Raw genomic sequence first — 15,603 nt, 5'->3', positions numbered from 1 at the left:
GAGGCAGTATATGTGAGGTAGTGGCATAGATGTATAGGGAACAAGTGTTGATTGGCTGGCTAATGGGTCATTTTTTCAGAAAGTAGAGCAAAAATGTGATCTCTTCCTTTCTCACTTCATTTCCAGAAATGAAGCCTGGTTATAGTTGCATGATTTAGACGCCCTTCAGCACCAGAAAGAATACTTAAGAAATAATGACACTCGTTTGACACTATGTATTTATTTTGCGACGTCATGAACATCATTTGAGCCGCGTCACGACGAAACCAACATAGTGGGTTTGCGACCAGCATGGATCCAGACCAGCCTGCGCATACGCGCAGTCTGATCAGGATCCATGATGTTGGCTATCAGTTTCTCTACATGTAATAGTTGATAAGTGAACAGCATAGATCCTGATCAGACTGTGCTGATGCGCAGGCTGGTCTGGATCCATGCTGGTTGCAAACCCATTATGTTGGTTTTGTCATGACATGGCTCATTTATTGTATTGTTAGCATACTCCTTGTCAGTTGTAATTTTCTCAAAATTGTTATTTGTAAACATATTGCAGTGTTCCTCAAATTTAAACAGTAAAGCTGTAGTCCTATTACATCTTGAATAACATTCGTTTTATCACGTATGCATATTATAAATGTCAGATTGTAAAGTAATATATTAAGAAAAAATTTATTAGTACAGTTTGGCCTTTTAAAAAGACATGCATATTAACAGGAATAGTTACCTTATGTATCTGATAATTTATTATTATCACATGATGAAACTTGTTTTTAATAAATGTCAGTTTAGTTTGTAAGAAGCATTTGTTTTTATTTGATTGGCCTCTGAGAAAAAGCTAAGAACTGTATAATGACAGTGATGGTTGCATGTTTATTATGATTAATTAATTTCTTTATAAAATTGTAACATTATGTGTTTTACATGACTGTATCATTAGAAAGTTTTGCTTTTCTAAATGTTAAATGTCTTGGAAGTGTCCTAGAAGAGGACCAGCTGTTAGGACCAATATCAGCTCTAAGATTGTATATTAAAGGAAAAAAATATCTCGACAATCATTGCCCAGAAAATTTGTTGACCACATGTATCTAATAATGGTGATGAGACCATAAAATATTGTAGTAAATAAAGCTGAAGCATTGTTTGTATTTATATTGCAGGTTCAAGTGCTGTTGGGAAATATTTAGCACATATAGATAATACATACAACTCTTTATTTGGTGACTGGATGTGGAAAGACACATTTGAAAGAACTGATTCTTCATCGAATAAATTAGGTTTGATTTACTTATTGCAAAAAAAAACAAAAACCATCTGGTGAACTTAGTTTGCTATTTTGTTTTGACAAGCATAGGAGCTATTAACCGTTTCCCTAAATATATAAATTCTTTTGATATATAGTTTTCAGTGTGTTTATGACTTCATCGATGCTTTATTCGTAAGAATAGATGAAGAAATCATATATTTACGGCAGGTTTCTCCTTCAAATTGTGGTAAAAAAATTACAACTTATATTGGTGTCACACCTCATGTTGGTCACACTGTAGTAATGAATCTGGTTGTAAATTCTAATTGCCTTAAATTTCTTCTTCCTTACAATCATATAACATAGATTGTATGTGATTCAAGAACTTAAACTTGATCAATGTGCCGAAAAAAAAGAAACTTAAAGATATACTGTACTCATCATTGAGTGAAATATTTTAATTATTATTGAAATCTATAAAATTCTTACTTAGTATTTAAACATATTTACAAAGAGACTGTGTAGCAATTATCAATATTTTTGTATATCAAATTTGAGCATAGTATATGAGCCGCGTCACTACAAAACCAAAATAATGGGTTTGCGACCAGCATTGGTCCAGACCAGCCTGCACATCCGCGTTGTCTGATCAGGATCCATGCTGTTCGCTATCAGTTTCTCTACTTGTTAAAGGGTTTGTAAGCGAACAGCATGGATCCTGATCAGACTGCGCGAATGTGCAGGCTGGTCTGGATCCATGCTGGTCGCAAATGCATTACGTTGGCTTTGTCATGACACGGCTCAAATGTTTTAACTTGGTTGTTTTAGAACAAGATCAAGTGTATGGTAGAATATCAAAGTATCTGTCATCCGCTGGCGGTATTGTACAGATCCCTATTGCAGAAGCTATGGTTATGTGTAGAGGGAAAGGGTATGTACATATAATGTATATACAAATGTAGTAAAGTTATAATAGGAAACAATTAACTCTGTATTTTGTCAATTCTTTATATTGAACGTCTTGAAAATACGTAATCTAACAATGTTGAGAATTATATTAGCATGCTGAAATGCATTGGTCTATTATGACTGTAAAACTGCTAAATACAGTTTTATTATTTTAGAGTGTTAATTTTGAGGTGTTTTAATCAATTTATTATGGTTACTTTATAATTGTGCTAATGATGTTTTTAATATGTGAATATTTATTAATTTTGAGTATGTTTGATTAAAGATAAATGAAGGTTTGAATTGAGGTGTATATTTATATTATTAAAAAAATTGATTTAATTACAAAACATCTGAACAGTAAAAAATGAATTATTATTATATAGAAATATTGCAATAAACAAATATATCTTTTTGTTCTACATGGAAGAGAATCAATAAAACTATGTTGAACTATAGTGAGCAGAGAAGAACATCATGTATTTGTTTTATTGATATCACATATCTGATGACATTCAAACTTTAGTTATACTAAAGTACACTCAAGCATGCAGTCTGTTTAATAAGGAGAAGGTATAAGGTGTGGTATAATATTTTATAATGATGATTGGAGCCGCTTCACAACAAAACTAACGTAATGCGTTTGCAACCAGCATGGATCCAGACCAGCCTGCGCATCCGTGCAGTCCAAAGAGAAACTGATAGCAAACAGCATGGATCCTGATCAGACTGCGCTGATGCACAGCTGGTCTGGATCCATGCTGGTCGCAAACGCACCATGTTGGTTTTGTCGTGACCCGGCTTATTTCTTGATTCATTTTATGGTTGGTTTATGATGACTATATGATTTTGTTGTTGTAGAAGTGAGGAGGAGTCATGTCAGGTGTTTGTCCCATTCCTTTGTGTGAGTGCTTTATTGTCACATAATTGATATTAATGTGTAATGACATAATTATTTATCGGCAAGCACAATTAATGCAGTTTTTATTCTAATATACATGTACTAATAAATAAATGACAGTATAAGATTCTGGACATGGATTAAAATATACTTCGTATGATATTATGAGAAAAGATTCAGAATTCATGAATAAATTGGAAAACACAAGAAATAGTTTTGAGTAAATACATATAAAAGCTTCTTGTTTTCAAATTGGCTTCAGAAGTTGAGAATTATACATGATCAAGTAGTGACATGATTGTCTTGAATACTTCAGTACATGAACCATAACATTTAAAAAAAAGAAATTGCATAAATTTTCATCAGTCATTACAGATGACTTTAGGGGAATGTTGGTAATTTTATTTTCATGAGATACCACAACTTATACATAAATTACCCCTTTCTTAAAGAAACAATTTGTTCTTCAATATGCTAGGTGGCTGGACCTTAATTTTATAATCATGTTTATTTTAAGTTTTTTTCAATTTATTTGAGGCATTTTTTTCCCAACAAACAAAATGTGGTTATGTGAATTGTGTAGATATAGCAACAATTATATGTAACATATAAAACGTTTATATCCAGGAGGTGAAGATAGGTACCTCTGATGTGTTGATGACCTCCATGGATATGGATGACAGTATACCACAGCCGTCCTTGTCTAGCTCCCCTCCACAACAAAATGTCAGCAATTTAGATAAAAATACTCCTCCCAACTCACCTAATGTTAGTGGATCAGCTCCTTTTGTAGGGTATGTAGCTTAACTACTCTCTTTTATAAATCTATTAAGACAACCATATTACAGCAGAGTTATTATTTTGTATCAGATTGGAGATCCATATCATGGGTTAAAATGCTGTGAAAATCCGTTGTATTTTCAGTCTGTAGATTAAAATATCCCACTTGGCCAAATTGGTTGTTTTCGTTGGCACATCTGTTGCCTCAGATAAAAATGAAACCCATGTGACAGTGTCAGCTGAATACAATTTATTTGTCAAAACAAGAAGAATGCATTATTCAATTTTAAGCTTTAATTAAGTTGAAAAGTTTTTGCTGTTGTCATTTTTCAAATTTATTCTTTTATTATGTTGATAGTTTTTGTTTGATTTGATAAAGTTTCGTATAATGAAGCTTTTATAAAAGGGATGTTAGGTTGTATTTTCTTAAGATGTGTCCTCTTTTATACCTGAAATAAAGTTTAGAGAGGTTCTACATCACCACATAACTTTGATAATATTACTGTAAATCTAATGAATTTTGTAACCGGTCTTTCAGAGTGACGCCACCTTCAGCGTCGGGCTCCTATTCACCAAGAGAGTATGTTGAACTTCAAGTAGATTACTGGACCATGGTTAATAAGACAGAATCGTCAGACAAAGTTGATAAATCCAGTAAGAAGGACAGTAACAAGTCCTCGCTAAAGTCTGTGTTCAAATCATTACAAGTTGTCCGTCTGTCTCCTCAACATTTACTCCCATCTCTGGCAGACAATCAGACAGTACCATTTGCATTAACAGTTGTCACACGAGAAAAGAAACAGAAAAGTATGATTTTGTTTGTTGTTGTTGTTAAGGATAAACACATGAATGAACAGCAAGTGTTTTCAACCAGGGTGATTCCTGGATGAGTTGTTAAGAATATAATTTCATAGAAATTTATTGCTTTGAATTAGCAGCAGGTTTTTCCATGCTGGGTGTTTCCTAGATTGTTTTTGTGTGTATAAAATAGAATTACTATTCATGGATGATAAGTTATATTATGATGTGCTAGGTTGTATAACAATACATACATATGTAAGAAGGATGGGAAGAAGAGTTTTAACACTTACTTTTTGCTGAAATCTTTGTATAAACATCTTAAAATGTGATATCAGTTGAACATTTTGAGTTGAATATGTAAATGATAGCAGTTGTTGTATGATGAATATTGTTGACGGCAGATGCCATCATTTGTAATTATGAAAGTAAATTGTTATGAAATTTAATCAATAAGGCAATGACTTTGGCCCTAATTACCTTTTATGGAACTGAGGCCAGGGGCACTCAGGATAATTTCACATCAATTTCAAGAAAAAAGGGAAATTTTGTCTGCCAACAACAGTAATATTAAATATTACTTCTTTTATTTTGCATAAAAAGATATTATTTAGGCTCTCCTGCTTTAGACAAGTAAGAATGAAAATGTATATATATTGAGGTTTTTTATAAATAGGGGAAAAATATAAACCGTATTAACTGGAGACAGGGAGGCCCAAAGTCATGAAATCAGGGCCTCCTTATCTTTACAAGATTTTATTATTTAGCATATGCTTTGTTGAACACAGATTTAAGAAGATTTTGATTTATTTTTCAGTACGAATTGGAAAGAAGTCAAAAGAAGAGTCAAAAACATCAACGTATGAAGGCATAAGCAGACTGATATGTACCTCCAAAAGTCTTAACCAGTCACTTAAAGGTACTGTGCTAGAACACAGTTTTGAGGGGTTTGGGCTCCAAAGTTTTATGGGAAAAATGTTGAAAAATAATTAAGTTTTAAAACCGGCATGAATTTAGTTTGCAGATATTTATCATTGCTTTGTGTAAAAATGGTTGAGATTTTGGTTCATAAAGTGCAAAACGAAGTATCTTTCTGTGACAGCAAATGTTTTCCAGGATGATTTTATGTTGATATTTATCGACTTTAATATTAGGTGATCATAACCGTATAAATATTTGCAATTATCCCCCGCCGATAGATCGGGGGATATAGTGTTTTGGCGTTGTCAGTCTGTCCGTCCTTCGATCCGTCCGTCCGTCTGAATTTCGTTTCCGGACTAGTTCTCTGCAACTACTGGCTGAAATTCAACGAAACTTTATGGGAATCATCAATATCAAGAGGAGATGCGCATATCGTCAGCTTGTTCCGGTCAGACACTTTAACTCAGAGTTATGGCCCTTGATTAGTTATGCAGTATGCATATACAGCAAAAATCGTTTCCGAACTACTTTTCTGCAACTACTGGCTGGAATTCAACAAAACTTTATGGGAACCTTCAATACCAAGAGGAGATGCGCATATCGTCAGCTTGTTCCGGTCAGACACTTTAACTCAGAGTTATGGCCCTTGATTAGTTATGCAGTATGCATATAGAACATAATATTCGTTTCCGCACTACTTCTCTGCAACTACTGGCTGGAATTCAATGAAACTTTATGGAACCTTAAATACCAAGAGGAGATGCGTATATCATCGCCTTGTTCCGGTCAGACACTTTAACTTAGAGTTATGGCCCTTGATTATTTATGCAGTATGCAACCAGAGCAATAATCGTTTCCGTGCTACTTCTCTGTAACTACTGGCTGGAATTCAACGAAACTTTATGGGAACCTTCAATACCAAGAGGAGATGTGCATATAGTCACCTTGTTCCGGTCAGACACTTTAACTCAGAGTTTTGGCCCTTGATTAGTTATGTAGTATGCATATAGAGCAATATTGCTATTTCTTTGCAACTGCTGTATTGATTTCAACAAAACTTTATGGCAACCATGGATACACAAAGGCAATTTACATCTCATTGGCATGTCCAGATATTACTATCTAACACAGAGTTATGGCTCTGTTATTGCCCTGAATATTTATCAAGTACAAAGAATATTACTGTTTATGCCATGATGAATATATAAATAAAGCCTTATGTCTTCAGTTGTTGTGTTAGTAATAACCAGTACTCAACGGGGGATATAAATTCAACTTTTATCTTGATATATTATAGATATAGAAATTGTGAAATGTTTCTATTTACAGTGACAGTGGATGGTGTAGACTGGGTCGGTGTTAAATTCTTCCAGCTGTCCTCACAATGGCAAACACACATCAAACATTTCCCTGTGTGTACTTTTACAACAGACATTGGACCAGTCACATGATGAGACTTGGTTGCCATGGAAACAGACACTCATTATTAGTTATTGTAATTTGGTGGGCACGTTCATTTGTGTAATGCAATAAGGAAAGTAGAAGTTACAAAGTAGAAATGATTACAGTAAACTTCACTTATAGCGAACACGGTTATAGCGAACTTCCGGTTATAAGGAACAATTTATTTTGGCCCGAATTATGCCCTTCTTTATTTAATATGAAAATATACGGTTATAGCGAACACGGTTATAAGGAATTATCGCTTATAAGGAACTCATTTCTTAGTCCCAATTTAGTTAAAAGTGCATAAAATCACACTTTTATAACGAACTCCAAATATCGGCTATTCGTAAATATATCCTGCATTTTCAACTTTCGTTTTCATTGGCACGGAATAAAACACGCGGAATGTACCGTTTATTGCTGTATGTACAATGTAATTCAATGAAAATGAATTTTAATAGAAGTATGTAATAGTTTTCTATTTAGGATATTTTTAGCTTGAGTTCATGTCACAAAGATAAAACGGTAATTCCCTTTATTCTATAATTTCTTTTCTTTAATAGTTTTGCTCGAGTAAAATAATTATCGGTTTTCAACATAATCACGCATGCTTTAGAAAACTACAAAGTATGCAAAAGAAATCTATACATTTCGTTAGTTAAAGTCACCCTTTAAATACAATAGAAGATATTCAATATAAAAGGAAGAAAAATGGAAAATCTTGTTTATTCTTTTTCATTGAAAGAAAACGAAAAGCACTGAGTTAAGAAACAAAATATGATGTTTTATGAAAAATTGAGAAAGGGAGTAAAACTAAAACTGAAATAGCAAAGGATTTTCAAATTCCAAAATGTACGCTCTCGGGTATTGTGTGTAAAAAAAAAAAAGACTAATTATTCTTAATCAAATGCTCTTAAAAATGGCGGACAATGTTTAACAATCAGTTCGTTATATGTAAATCTGTTCGCTATAAAAACTCCTGATACAAGGAATTAATTCGCTATATGCTTACAAGGAACTCCGGATATAAGGAACAGATTTTGAATGTCCCAATGAGTTCGTTATAAGCGGAGTTTACTGTAATTAGATAAATCAAGCAAACAAATTATTAAATGTAACAAATTTCTCAAACCTTGTTATTACCGCCATATTGTTTAGAAAATCATTAACACATTAACAACTGTAACAATTTAAGTCTTTTATTTTTACAAGCATCCATTTTAATTCAATGATCATATACTATGTTAACTGTAGTTTGAAGTAGAATGTGCTCATGTTTTTGAAGACCATAATTGCACAAGTGAACCCGCTCAGTAACAACAGATCTGACCTTATGTAGGTAGACAGGGTGTGTATATAGGTTGTCATAGAAACATTGTTGCCATCCATTTTAAAAATACAAAGAAAGCATTATTGTGTAAGATAGAAGCAATACTTGCCATATAGAAGTACATCTTTCTCTAGAGTGAGATGATTTGATTAACAAGTTTCATTTTTCTACATTTCACTTTAGCCAAATATGTGATTTTCTTCCATCTGTCATTATGTATTACTAAAATCTTGAAGTAAAGTCAACAAAAAGCTATTTTTCTTTTTGAAAATTCTTCCTGTTTTCATAATGATAATTAGTATTTATTTATACACCCTAAATACTGTTCAAAGAAAATGTAATATACATGTGAACTTGACTAGTTCTATATTTTTAGGGTTGAAAATTACAAGCTTGATTGACTGAAGTGAAATGTCAAAAAAATGAAATACAAGACTGTGTTTAACTGTTGTTGCTTTAAGTGTTTGTGTACATGTAAATAGTTTATTTCTATGTAGAATTATAGAAGTGTTACTGAAGAACCTATCCATTCTATCATGTTAATATGACGTGAGTGCAATGTGAAACTACTAATCTCTGTGATATCTTTCTTGTTTGTTTGTGTTCTTTTTTTAAAATCTTTAAGAGGACAGTTTGCTGTAATTATTTGAGCTGCGTCACAACAAAGCCAACATTATGGGTTTGCGACCAGCATGGATCCAGACCAGCCTGCGCATCCGCACAGTCTGATCAGGATCCATGCTGTTCGCTGTCAGTTTCTCCACTTGTAATAGAGTTGGTAAGCGAACAGCATGGATCCTGATCAGGTTTTGTCGTGACGCGGCTCAAATGACTGTCTGTAACAATGCCCTAATAATGTTATTTTTATCATGGACTTTTGGAAACTGTCCATGATAAATTTTTAAGATATCTTCATGAAAATTTGAAGGCAGTCAGTCAACAGTATAGAGCCAGGTCAGACTGTACAGATATGCAGTTAGTCTGGCTCTTTACTGGTTAGAAACGGCTTCCAGTTCTAGCAAAATAAATTTAAATTGTAAATGTGTAAATTTTTGAAAAAAATGGTCTTTATACACAGAATTTTATGAAAATATTTCTTCCAATTAAGGTTGTGTTAAGAGTCCTTCTATGCCTTCTTTGAATTATTATAAACAAATAATCATCTTCTCTTGAAAATCTTGGTGTAATAGATGCTTATAAAGTTTTTAATGTTTAGGTATTAAAATAGCTTGAATTTCTATCAAGTCATATATGTATATGCATGTATAATACTTAATGTCCTATGTTACCAAAAGTTTCAGAAGAAATTGAATTTATTTGCCATTAACTGTTTTGAAAAGTTAATCTAATTATTAGTTTTCCGGCTATAAAGAGTGCAAATTAAATTTTCTGATTAAAATAAATGTTTGGAAAGAGTGAAAACTTAAGATATATAAGAGCAAAGCTATCAAGTTTTTGGTAAACTGAGACTAACTGAGTTGTGTAGAGTAGACGGTAATTCACTTGGAATTATTTAATCATCCACGTTAACGTGTGAATTGTGTTTCAAGATCATACCACTAATAATACTGCCAGCAGTATCATGTTTTCATTTTTCTACAGAGGTCAGTGCTTGAATGAACTTTGACCTCATTCTTCCTTCATTTCTCATTTTGTTTTTGTTTTGTTTATTGCCAGAAATGATAATACACCTTGTTTTTGTTTGATAATATGGTGGTGTATTTGTTAAAGTTATGTATAATTTGGAACTAGTGTATTATAACTGTATCAAATAAAATTGATAGTGGTTGTATATGAAGCCAGTGTATTTTTTTTTTTACTTTTTAAAAAAAATTTTTATATGCTAACTTGTTTGGGTTTTTTTTTTAAATTTTCAATTGAATAGTTTAGCTAAAAATGTTTTGTTATACATTGATGTTTTCTGTGACAGACTATTGAAAACAGTTTATGTTAGTTTACAATAGACAGTGTGAGTCAGTGTATGAAGTGGCCTATATATATTTTTTACTACTGAGTACAAAATTGTGTTGACAACAATAATCAAAAGTATGTAGTGGTAATGCATGAATTTAAAAAGGGGAAATAAACTTATGTTAGCAATTCTGATTATCTAAAGGTGTAACTTACTAGTCATGTTTGTAAAACACTCATTCTAAAAGTATTGTTTAGAAAAAGGCATTTTGTATGAAAATACTTTGTTCTCTATCTGATTTTCCAATCAAATGAGATACATTTTTAGCTATATTAAAGGATTGGAAACACTTTTGTAAATAGGAAACATGCCTGAAATTGAAGAGAAATTTATGGTCAATAACAAGTTTGTTACAAAGTATAATTATATATTTAAATGCCTAAAATGTTTTAGAATTGTTGTCTTATATCCATCTGTATTGAATGTTTTTTTTTTCCTCGTACCAAAGTTAGCATACTATTCTGGTATGTAAACAATGTGTTCAGTTTAAAAGGTGCTTGTTTAATTGCACATAATGTGCATAAGGATCAACTTTAAATTTTAGTATATGTTTATAAATTGTTTGCCATTTTCACAGTTAATCTGTCAACTTTGTACTTAAGTCAACCTGTCATATTGGAAATATTAAAGTGACATTATGCTCATATTTTCATAGTCAAGTTGAGCTGAACTGACTATATATTTCAAAAGATTGACTGTTAAGATATTGTTTGACCAACACTTCATATTGGAAAATGTTTACGATAAAACTTAAATCTGCCTAAAATAAAAAGACTGCCCCACTCTTTTTTATGAAATGAACGTAAAAGGTAAATTCTAATGGATATTTACGAAAATTTCGTTTGAATCCATGCGTTGTTTATTGTCAATGTGAAATAAATCTTTATATTTAAAGCAATTATGGCAAAATGAAAGCTTATCTTGACATTTACTTGTTCACTCATTTTTACCCTAGGATGGGCATGATGTCACTTTAAATTAATAATGTATTAAAAACAAGAGAAAAATTTTGATGATAACTAGTTTTCATGTAAATTGATATGAATTGAATTCCCTGGATTGTTTAAGGGTCCATATAATATGCATTTTGCCTGAAGTCCCATGGTATTTTAGTATTAATGTATATGTAATAATAATAAACAGATATTCGTTATCTTGAATGTAAATCAAAATTTATTTGTGCTGTACAAGAGAATGATATGAATTTTCTCCTCAAAATTGCATTGAACAAAGTTTGTATACTGCATTTATTTTGTTCAGATCTGAGAATATTGTAAATAAAATGATCAACAGTGAGGTATATGCCATGAGTGAACTTGATCAAAGGTTATAAAGATTAAGCTTGGAACTAGTCTTGTTTTTATCATTTGATTGGCTAATTCAAACCGGAAACTTTGAATTGACCAATGACATTGGTGCATATTATGATACCCTAAGTGATTAATTACAAACATCTGAACGACATTCTGTGCAATATTGTACAACTACACAGTCAAACCATGATCTATTTCAATTCTATCGTGTCACGAAAGAAATATTGTTGGACTACTTTCACGGTGGTGATATTTGTTTATGATCCAAGTGTTGTTGATAGCAACAGTTTAATGGCTCTGCCAATAGGGAAGAAATAACCGTTGATAATTCTTCTATTCTTCTGTTCCTTGTAAACATATGCACTTGAGTGCTGTGTTCAAGTAACAAAAATGTGTATTGTACGGGGGAGGCAATAAGAACAGCAAGTATATGTTTTGAGAGAGAAAAAAGCACGCTTCTGGCTTTATTTGTTTATATAGAAATATCTTCGATAGTGTTCGAGTTATAATTTAACACTGGATATATTATGCCAAAATTTATCTTTAGTATTTTAGAGAGACCAAAAGAAACATTCTTCAAAGTTGTACTTGTGTTAGCATTTAATAATCATATTATGTTTTCATCATGGACATAGTATTGAAGTCATCATATATCCATGGAAACATGCTAAGAATAAAATATTATTCATGTAAATAAATAAAAACAAACAGTTAACTTACATCAGTTGCAAACAGTATGTTTTTGTACATAGTAACATTGGTAAAATTTGTGTTGAAAATCTATTTATTTACCATTACTGGTAGTAGAATTTGAATAGCTATATTTAAATGTACCAAAAATGTATTGTAAAATAAATATGTGAATGTAACTGTGCTATTTGTATAGAAATTGTCTGTAGTGATATGTAAAAATGAGCTGAAAGCAAAGTTTTTGTGTAGTAATAGTTTGATACATATAGTAGTAATTGAGATGGTGTTTACTTTCATTCTTAAAATGCAAAAATAGTTTAAGATACTGAAAAATAATGTCTGGATTTCTCATTATTTTGACTGTCGGCTTGTGATCTGACTTTTGCACTGATAGAGTTGTCATGCATTAATGTGTGGTGAAAGATCTCAAAACACCACTTCTGTTTTTTGTTGTAGGGTTATCAGATAAAAGTTATAAAATAAAATTGATTAATGGAATTTAAACTTCCCAGTTTTCTGTAAGTTAAGGTTGTTACAAATGTAATTTTTAAGACTTTAAACTCTGTTAATGGTATATATTTTACATGGTAATTTGATAGAGACTGCACAGTGCAGATCATGATCATACAGCATGGATATGCCAACTGAAGTTGGTCTGCAACCAAGGTTGCATGAGTAGAATCAGTTGCCGCCAGTAGGCTGAACGTTAAGGACATTATTTCATTGTGAACAATAATAAAGACAAGCCAAAGGTTATACCCTGGGCCATAAACCATTTATTGTTACTGTATTTATCAAGGAACTCTGTACGAAAATAGTGAAACAATTTTTACTAAGATTTTCTTTATTTACTGTGTCTTGTGTCTAAATATTATCATGAAAATTTGTCTTACACTTTTGTCAAGTCTCCAGACTATAAAAGATAACTTTTTGTCTTCAAATTTAGTGCTAGTTTTTGTGTTTGATTATTTTTGGGCATTACTTTGGGAGGCTGTTATTCTCTACTGAAAGTCTTCAAATAAAATGTGTCTAGCCCTTTATTTTTATTTAGTTGTGGTCTGAAACAGTGCTAGTAATAATGTACAGTTATGCTTATTATGATTATTTTAGTTTAAAACGTTATTTTAATATTGATTTGTAAATAAGTACAGTGTTGTATACAGAAGGTGGAAAATAATGTAGTTACGTACCATGTTGTTTTGTGCATACAGAAATAATTGTAAATTTTGACGTTGTCACTGGTTATTTGAGATGCAAAAATGAGTTTTTATTATGTACATTTTTCTGTTGATCTGGGTGTCCTGCCAGTAGCTTGATTGATATTTTTGTTATGTTTTCTGTTGACATCTTTGTTACTTTGCTGTAGAAACAGGAAAAAGATATTCATAGACCTACAAGAGCAAGTTTGTTTACCTACCCATACATTAGACTTGTACCTGGCTATATAGAACATTTACACAATAGATAAATGTCTCGCGCTGCTTCGCTTGTGTGATAGTTTTCATGTGCAAAGTTAAGGTACAATTTATTGTTGTATTTTGATTGTTGTTGGCAACATAAAACATTCACTTAGTAATTTTTAACATGCACTATGTAAGACATCACACTTAATTTTTGCTATAAAAGTTCTAACAGAAATATACTAAAAATAGATATTACAAAATTTGCAGAATGAAGGCAATGGTTTATAATGATACTACATGGCATTCATCAGTCAGTATTTAACAAGTCACTAGGGTTCATAGTCCATAATTTAATGTAATTGAAATCAATCTTTAATTGTCTTTTCTTTATTCATATTGTCAATTTATAAGTACATAATTATATTCTTTTTCTTCATTTATTTTACTAACTAATTGAAAAGGCCTAAAACAAGGCTGTATATAGAGTGACATGTTTTGACAACTGTCTCTTGAAAGAATTTGTTTCACTGTAAATTGACAGCCAAATCTTTGCTAAGGACCACATCTGAAGTAAAGATAAGGTTACCATTAACCTGTTGAATTTCTTAAATGGACTTGCCTCACTGCCGTATTTTGGAACTGTCCATTGTCATGTTTTGGGGGGTATCAAGATTGAATGTGGTCAGTAGCCTGTAATATAGTACCTGGTTAGTTGTCAGATTGCACAGTTATGCAGCCTGGCCGGACTATACTAGCTGCAAAGGTCAATTACTTCCTATGTCAGCAGCGTGAGGGGTTTAATACATTTCATTGCTTTGAATTCATTTAAAATAAATTTACAAAGAATACATATACAACAAAATATATATGGAATGGAAAACAATTTCTTGCAACATTATAACTGCAGAACTCCTGCTTATGCAAAATTTAATGTTTTTTTGAAGGGCACCTCTTTCATCTCCCCATACTGCCCCACTTAGTTATTTATCTATTTTTCATAATTTCAATGTCTAAACACTTCCAACTTAAACCAATTTTATTTTTGGTTTTCTTCACAAGTTTGGAAATATTTTTAAATGCTTATTTTTGAGTTTGAAACATTACTGTGTCTCTTTATATATATTTAGGAATTTTTAGATTTTTTCACTTTTATTTTCAGCATCATGTGTATCATCTACTCATTTGTTTTATTTCATTTTGCATCAAAAAATCATGGTTTGTGCAATAATATATTTTGTTCATTTAAAATATTTGTGCAGTATTAATCAACATTAACTACATTTATCCAGAATTTTTTTCCCAGGTGTTATGTTTCCAAGTCCATATTCTGTGATGTTTAAATTCTAATAACAAATTCTAAAACTTTACATATGAGATAACGCGACAAAGCTACCACACTTACTCATGAAATTATGCACTTACAGTTATTGATAGCGCTTATTTGTACTCGAAATTATGTACTAAGTGCGAATTAAGGTTATTTGTAGGGTTTATTTGTGCTTAAAATAAATGCACAAGTTATCTATAGAGCTAACTTTAGCTTGAAATAATACACAAAGTGCTGCCCGAGGTTATTTCATACAAACCTATTTGCCTGTATCAATAATTTCTTACAAAGCTGTTCATAAAAGACAAAATTTAGGGAGAGATAAAATCCTCATAGAAATGAAGGCTAGTCACTTTAAAGTCAGAATTTGAAATCTGTTTGACTTAACATAACTATTGCCTATTTTTTTGGCAGAAAAAAGTATAAGGAGATGAATTGAAACATACTTAAAGTTGCTGAGTTTTGTATTCAACATGTTTCATTATTTAATTATAATAATTTGCAAATACCCTTCATGCCAAAGTCAAAGCA

General features: G+C 31.6%; 1 protein-coding gene across 7 annotated transcripts in view; it reads left to right on the top strand.

The window, feature by feature from the left end:
• Positions 1-7,150, top strand: part of LOC132729282 (phosphofurin acidic cluster sorting protein 2-like) — a 49,573-nt gene extending 42,423 nt beyond the window's left edge. For all 7 annotated transcript variants that reach the window (XM_060715002.1, XM_060715004.1, XM_060715003.1 and 4 more), the window contains 7 exons: positions 1,158-1,274; positions 2,072-2,174; positions 3,053-3,095; positions 3,720-3,886; positions 4,411-4,679; positions 5,488-5,589; positions 6,921-7,150. In XM_060715002.1, the coding sequence (XP_060570985.1) occupies positions 1,158-1,274; positions 2,072-2,174; positions 3,053-3,095; positions 3,720-3,886; positions 4,411-4,679; positions 5,488-5,589; positions 6,921-7,042 (923 nt within the window). In that variant the 3' untranslated portion in view covers positions 7,043-7,150. The remainder of the gene's footprint in view (positions 1-1,157; positions 1,275-2,071; positions 2,175-3,052; positions 3,096-3,719; positions 3,887-4,410; positions 4,680-5,487; positions 5,590-6,920) is intronic.
• Positions 7,151-15,603: the final 8,453 nt, after the last annotated feature.

Source organism: Ruditapes philippinarum, unplaced genomic scaffold (assembly GCF_026571515.1).
Source record: "Ruditapes philippinarum isolate M1 unplaced genomic scaffold, ASM2657151v2 ctg17_1_1_1_1, whole genome shotgun sequence".
NCBI classification, from domain to species: Eukaryota; Metazoa; Mollusca; class Bivalvia; order Venerida; family Veneridae; genus Ruditapes; species Ruditapes philippinarum.
The sequence above is the reverse complement of the archived record's forward strand: the minus strand, read 5'-3'. Positions and strand labels throughout refer to the sequence as shown.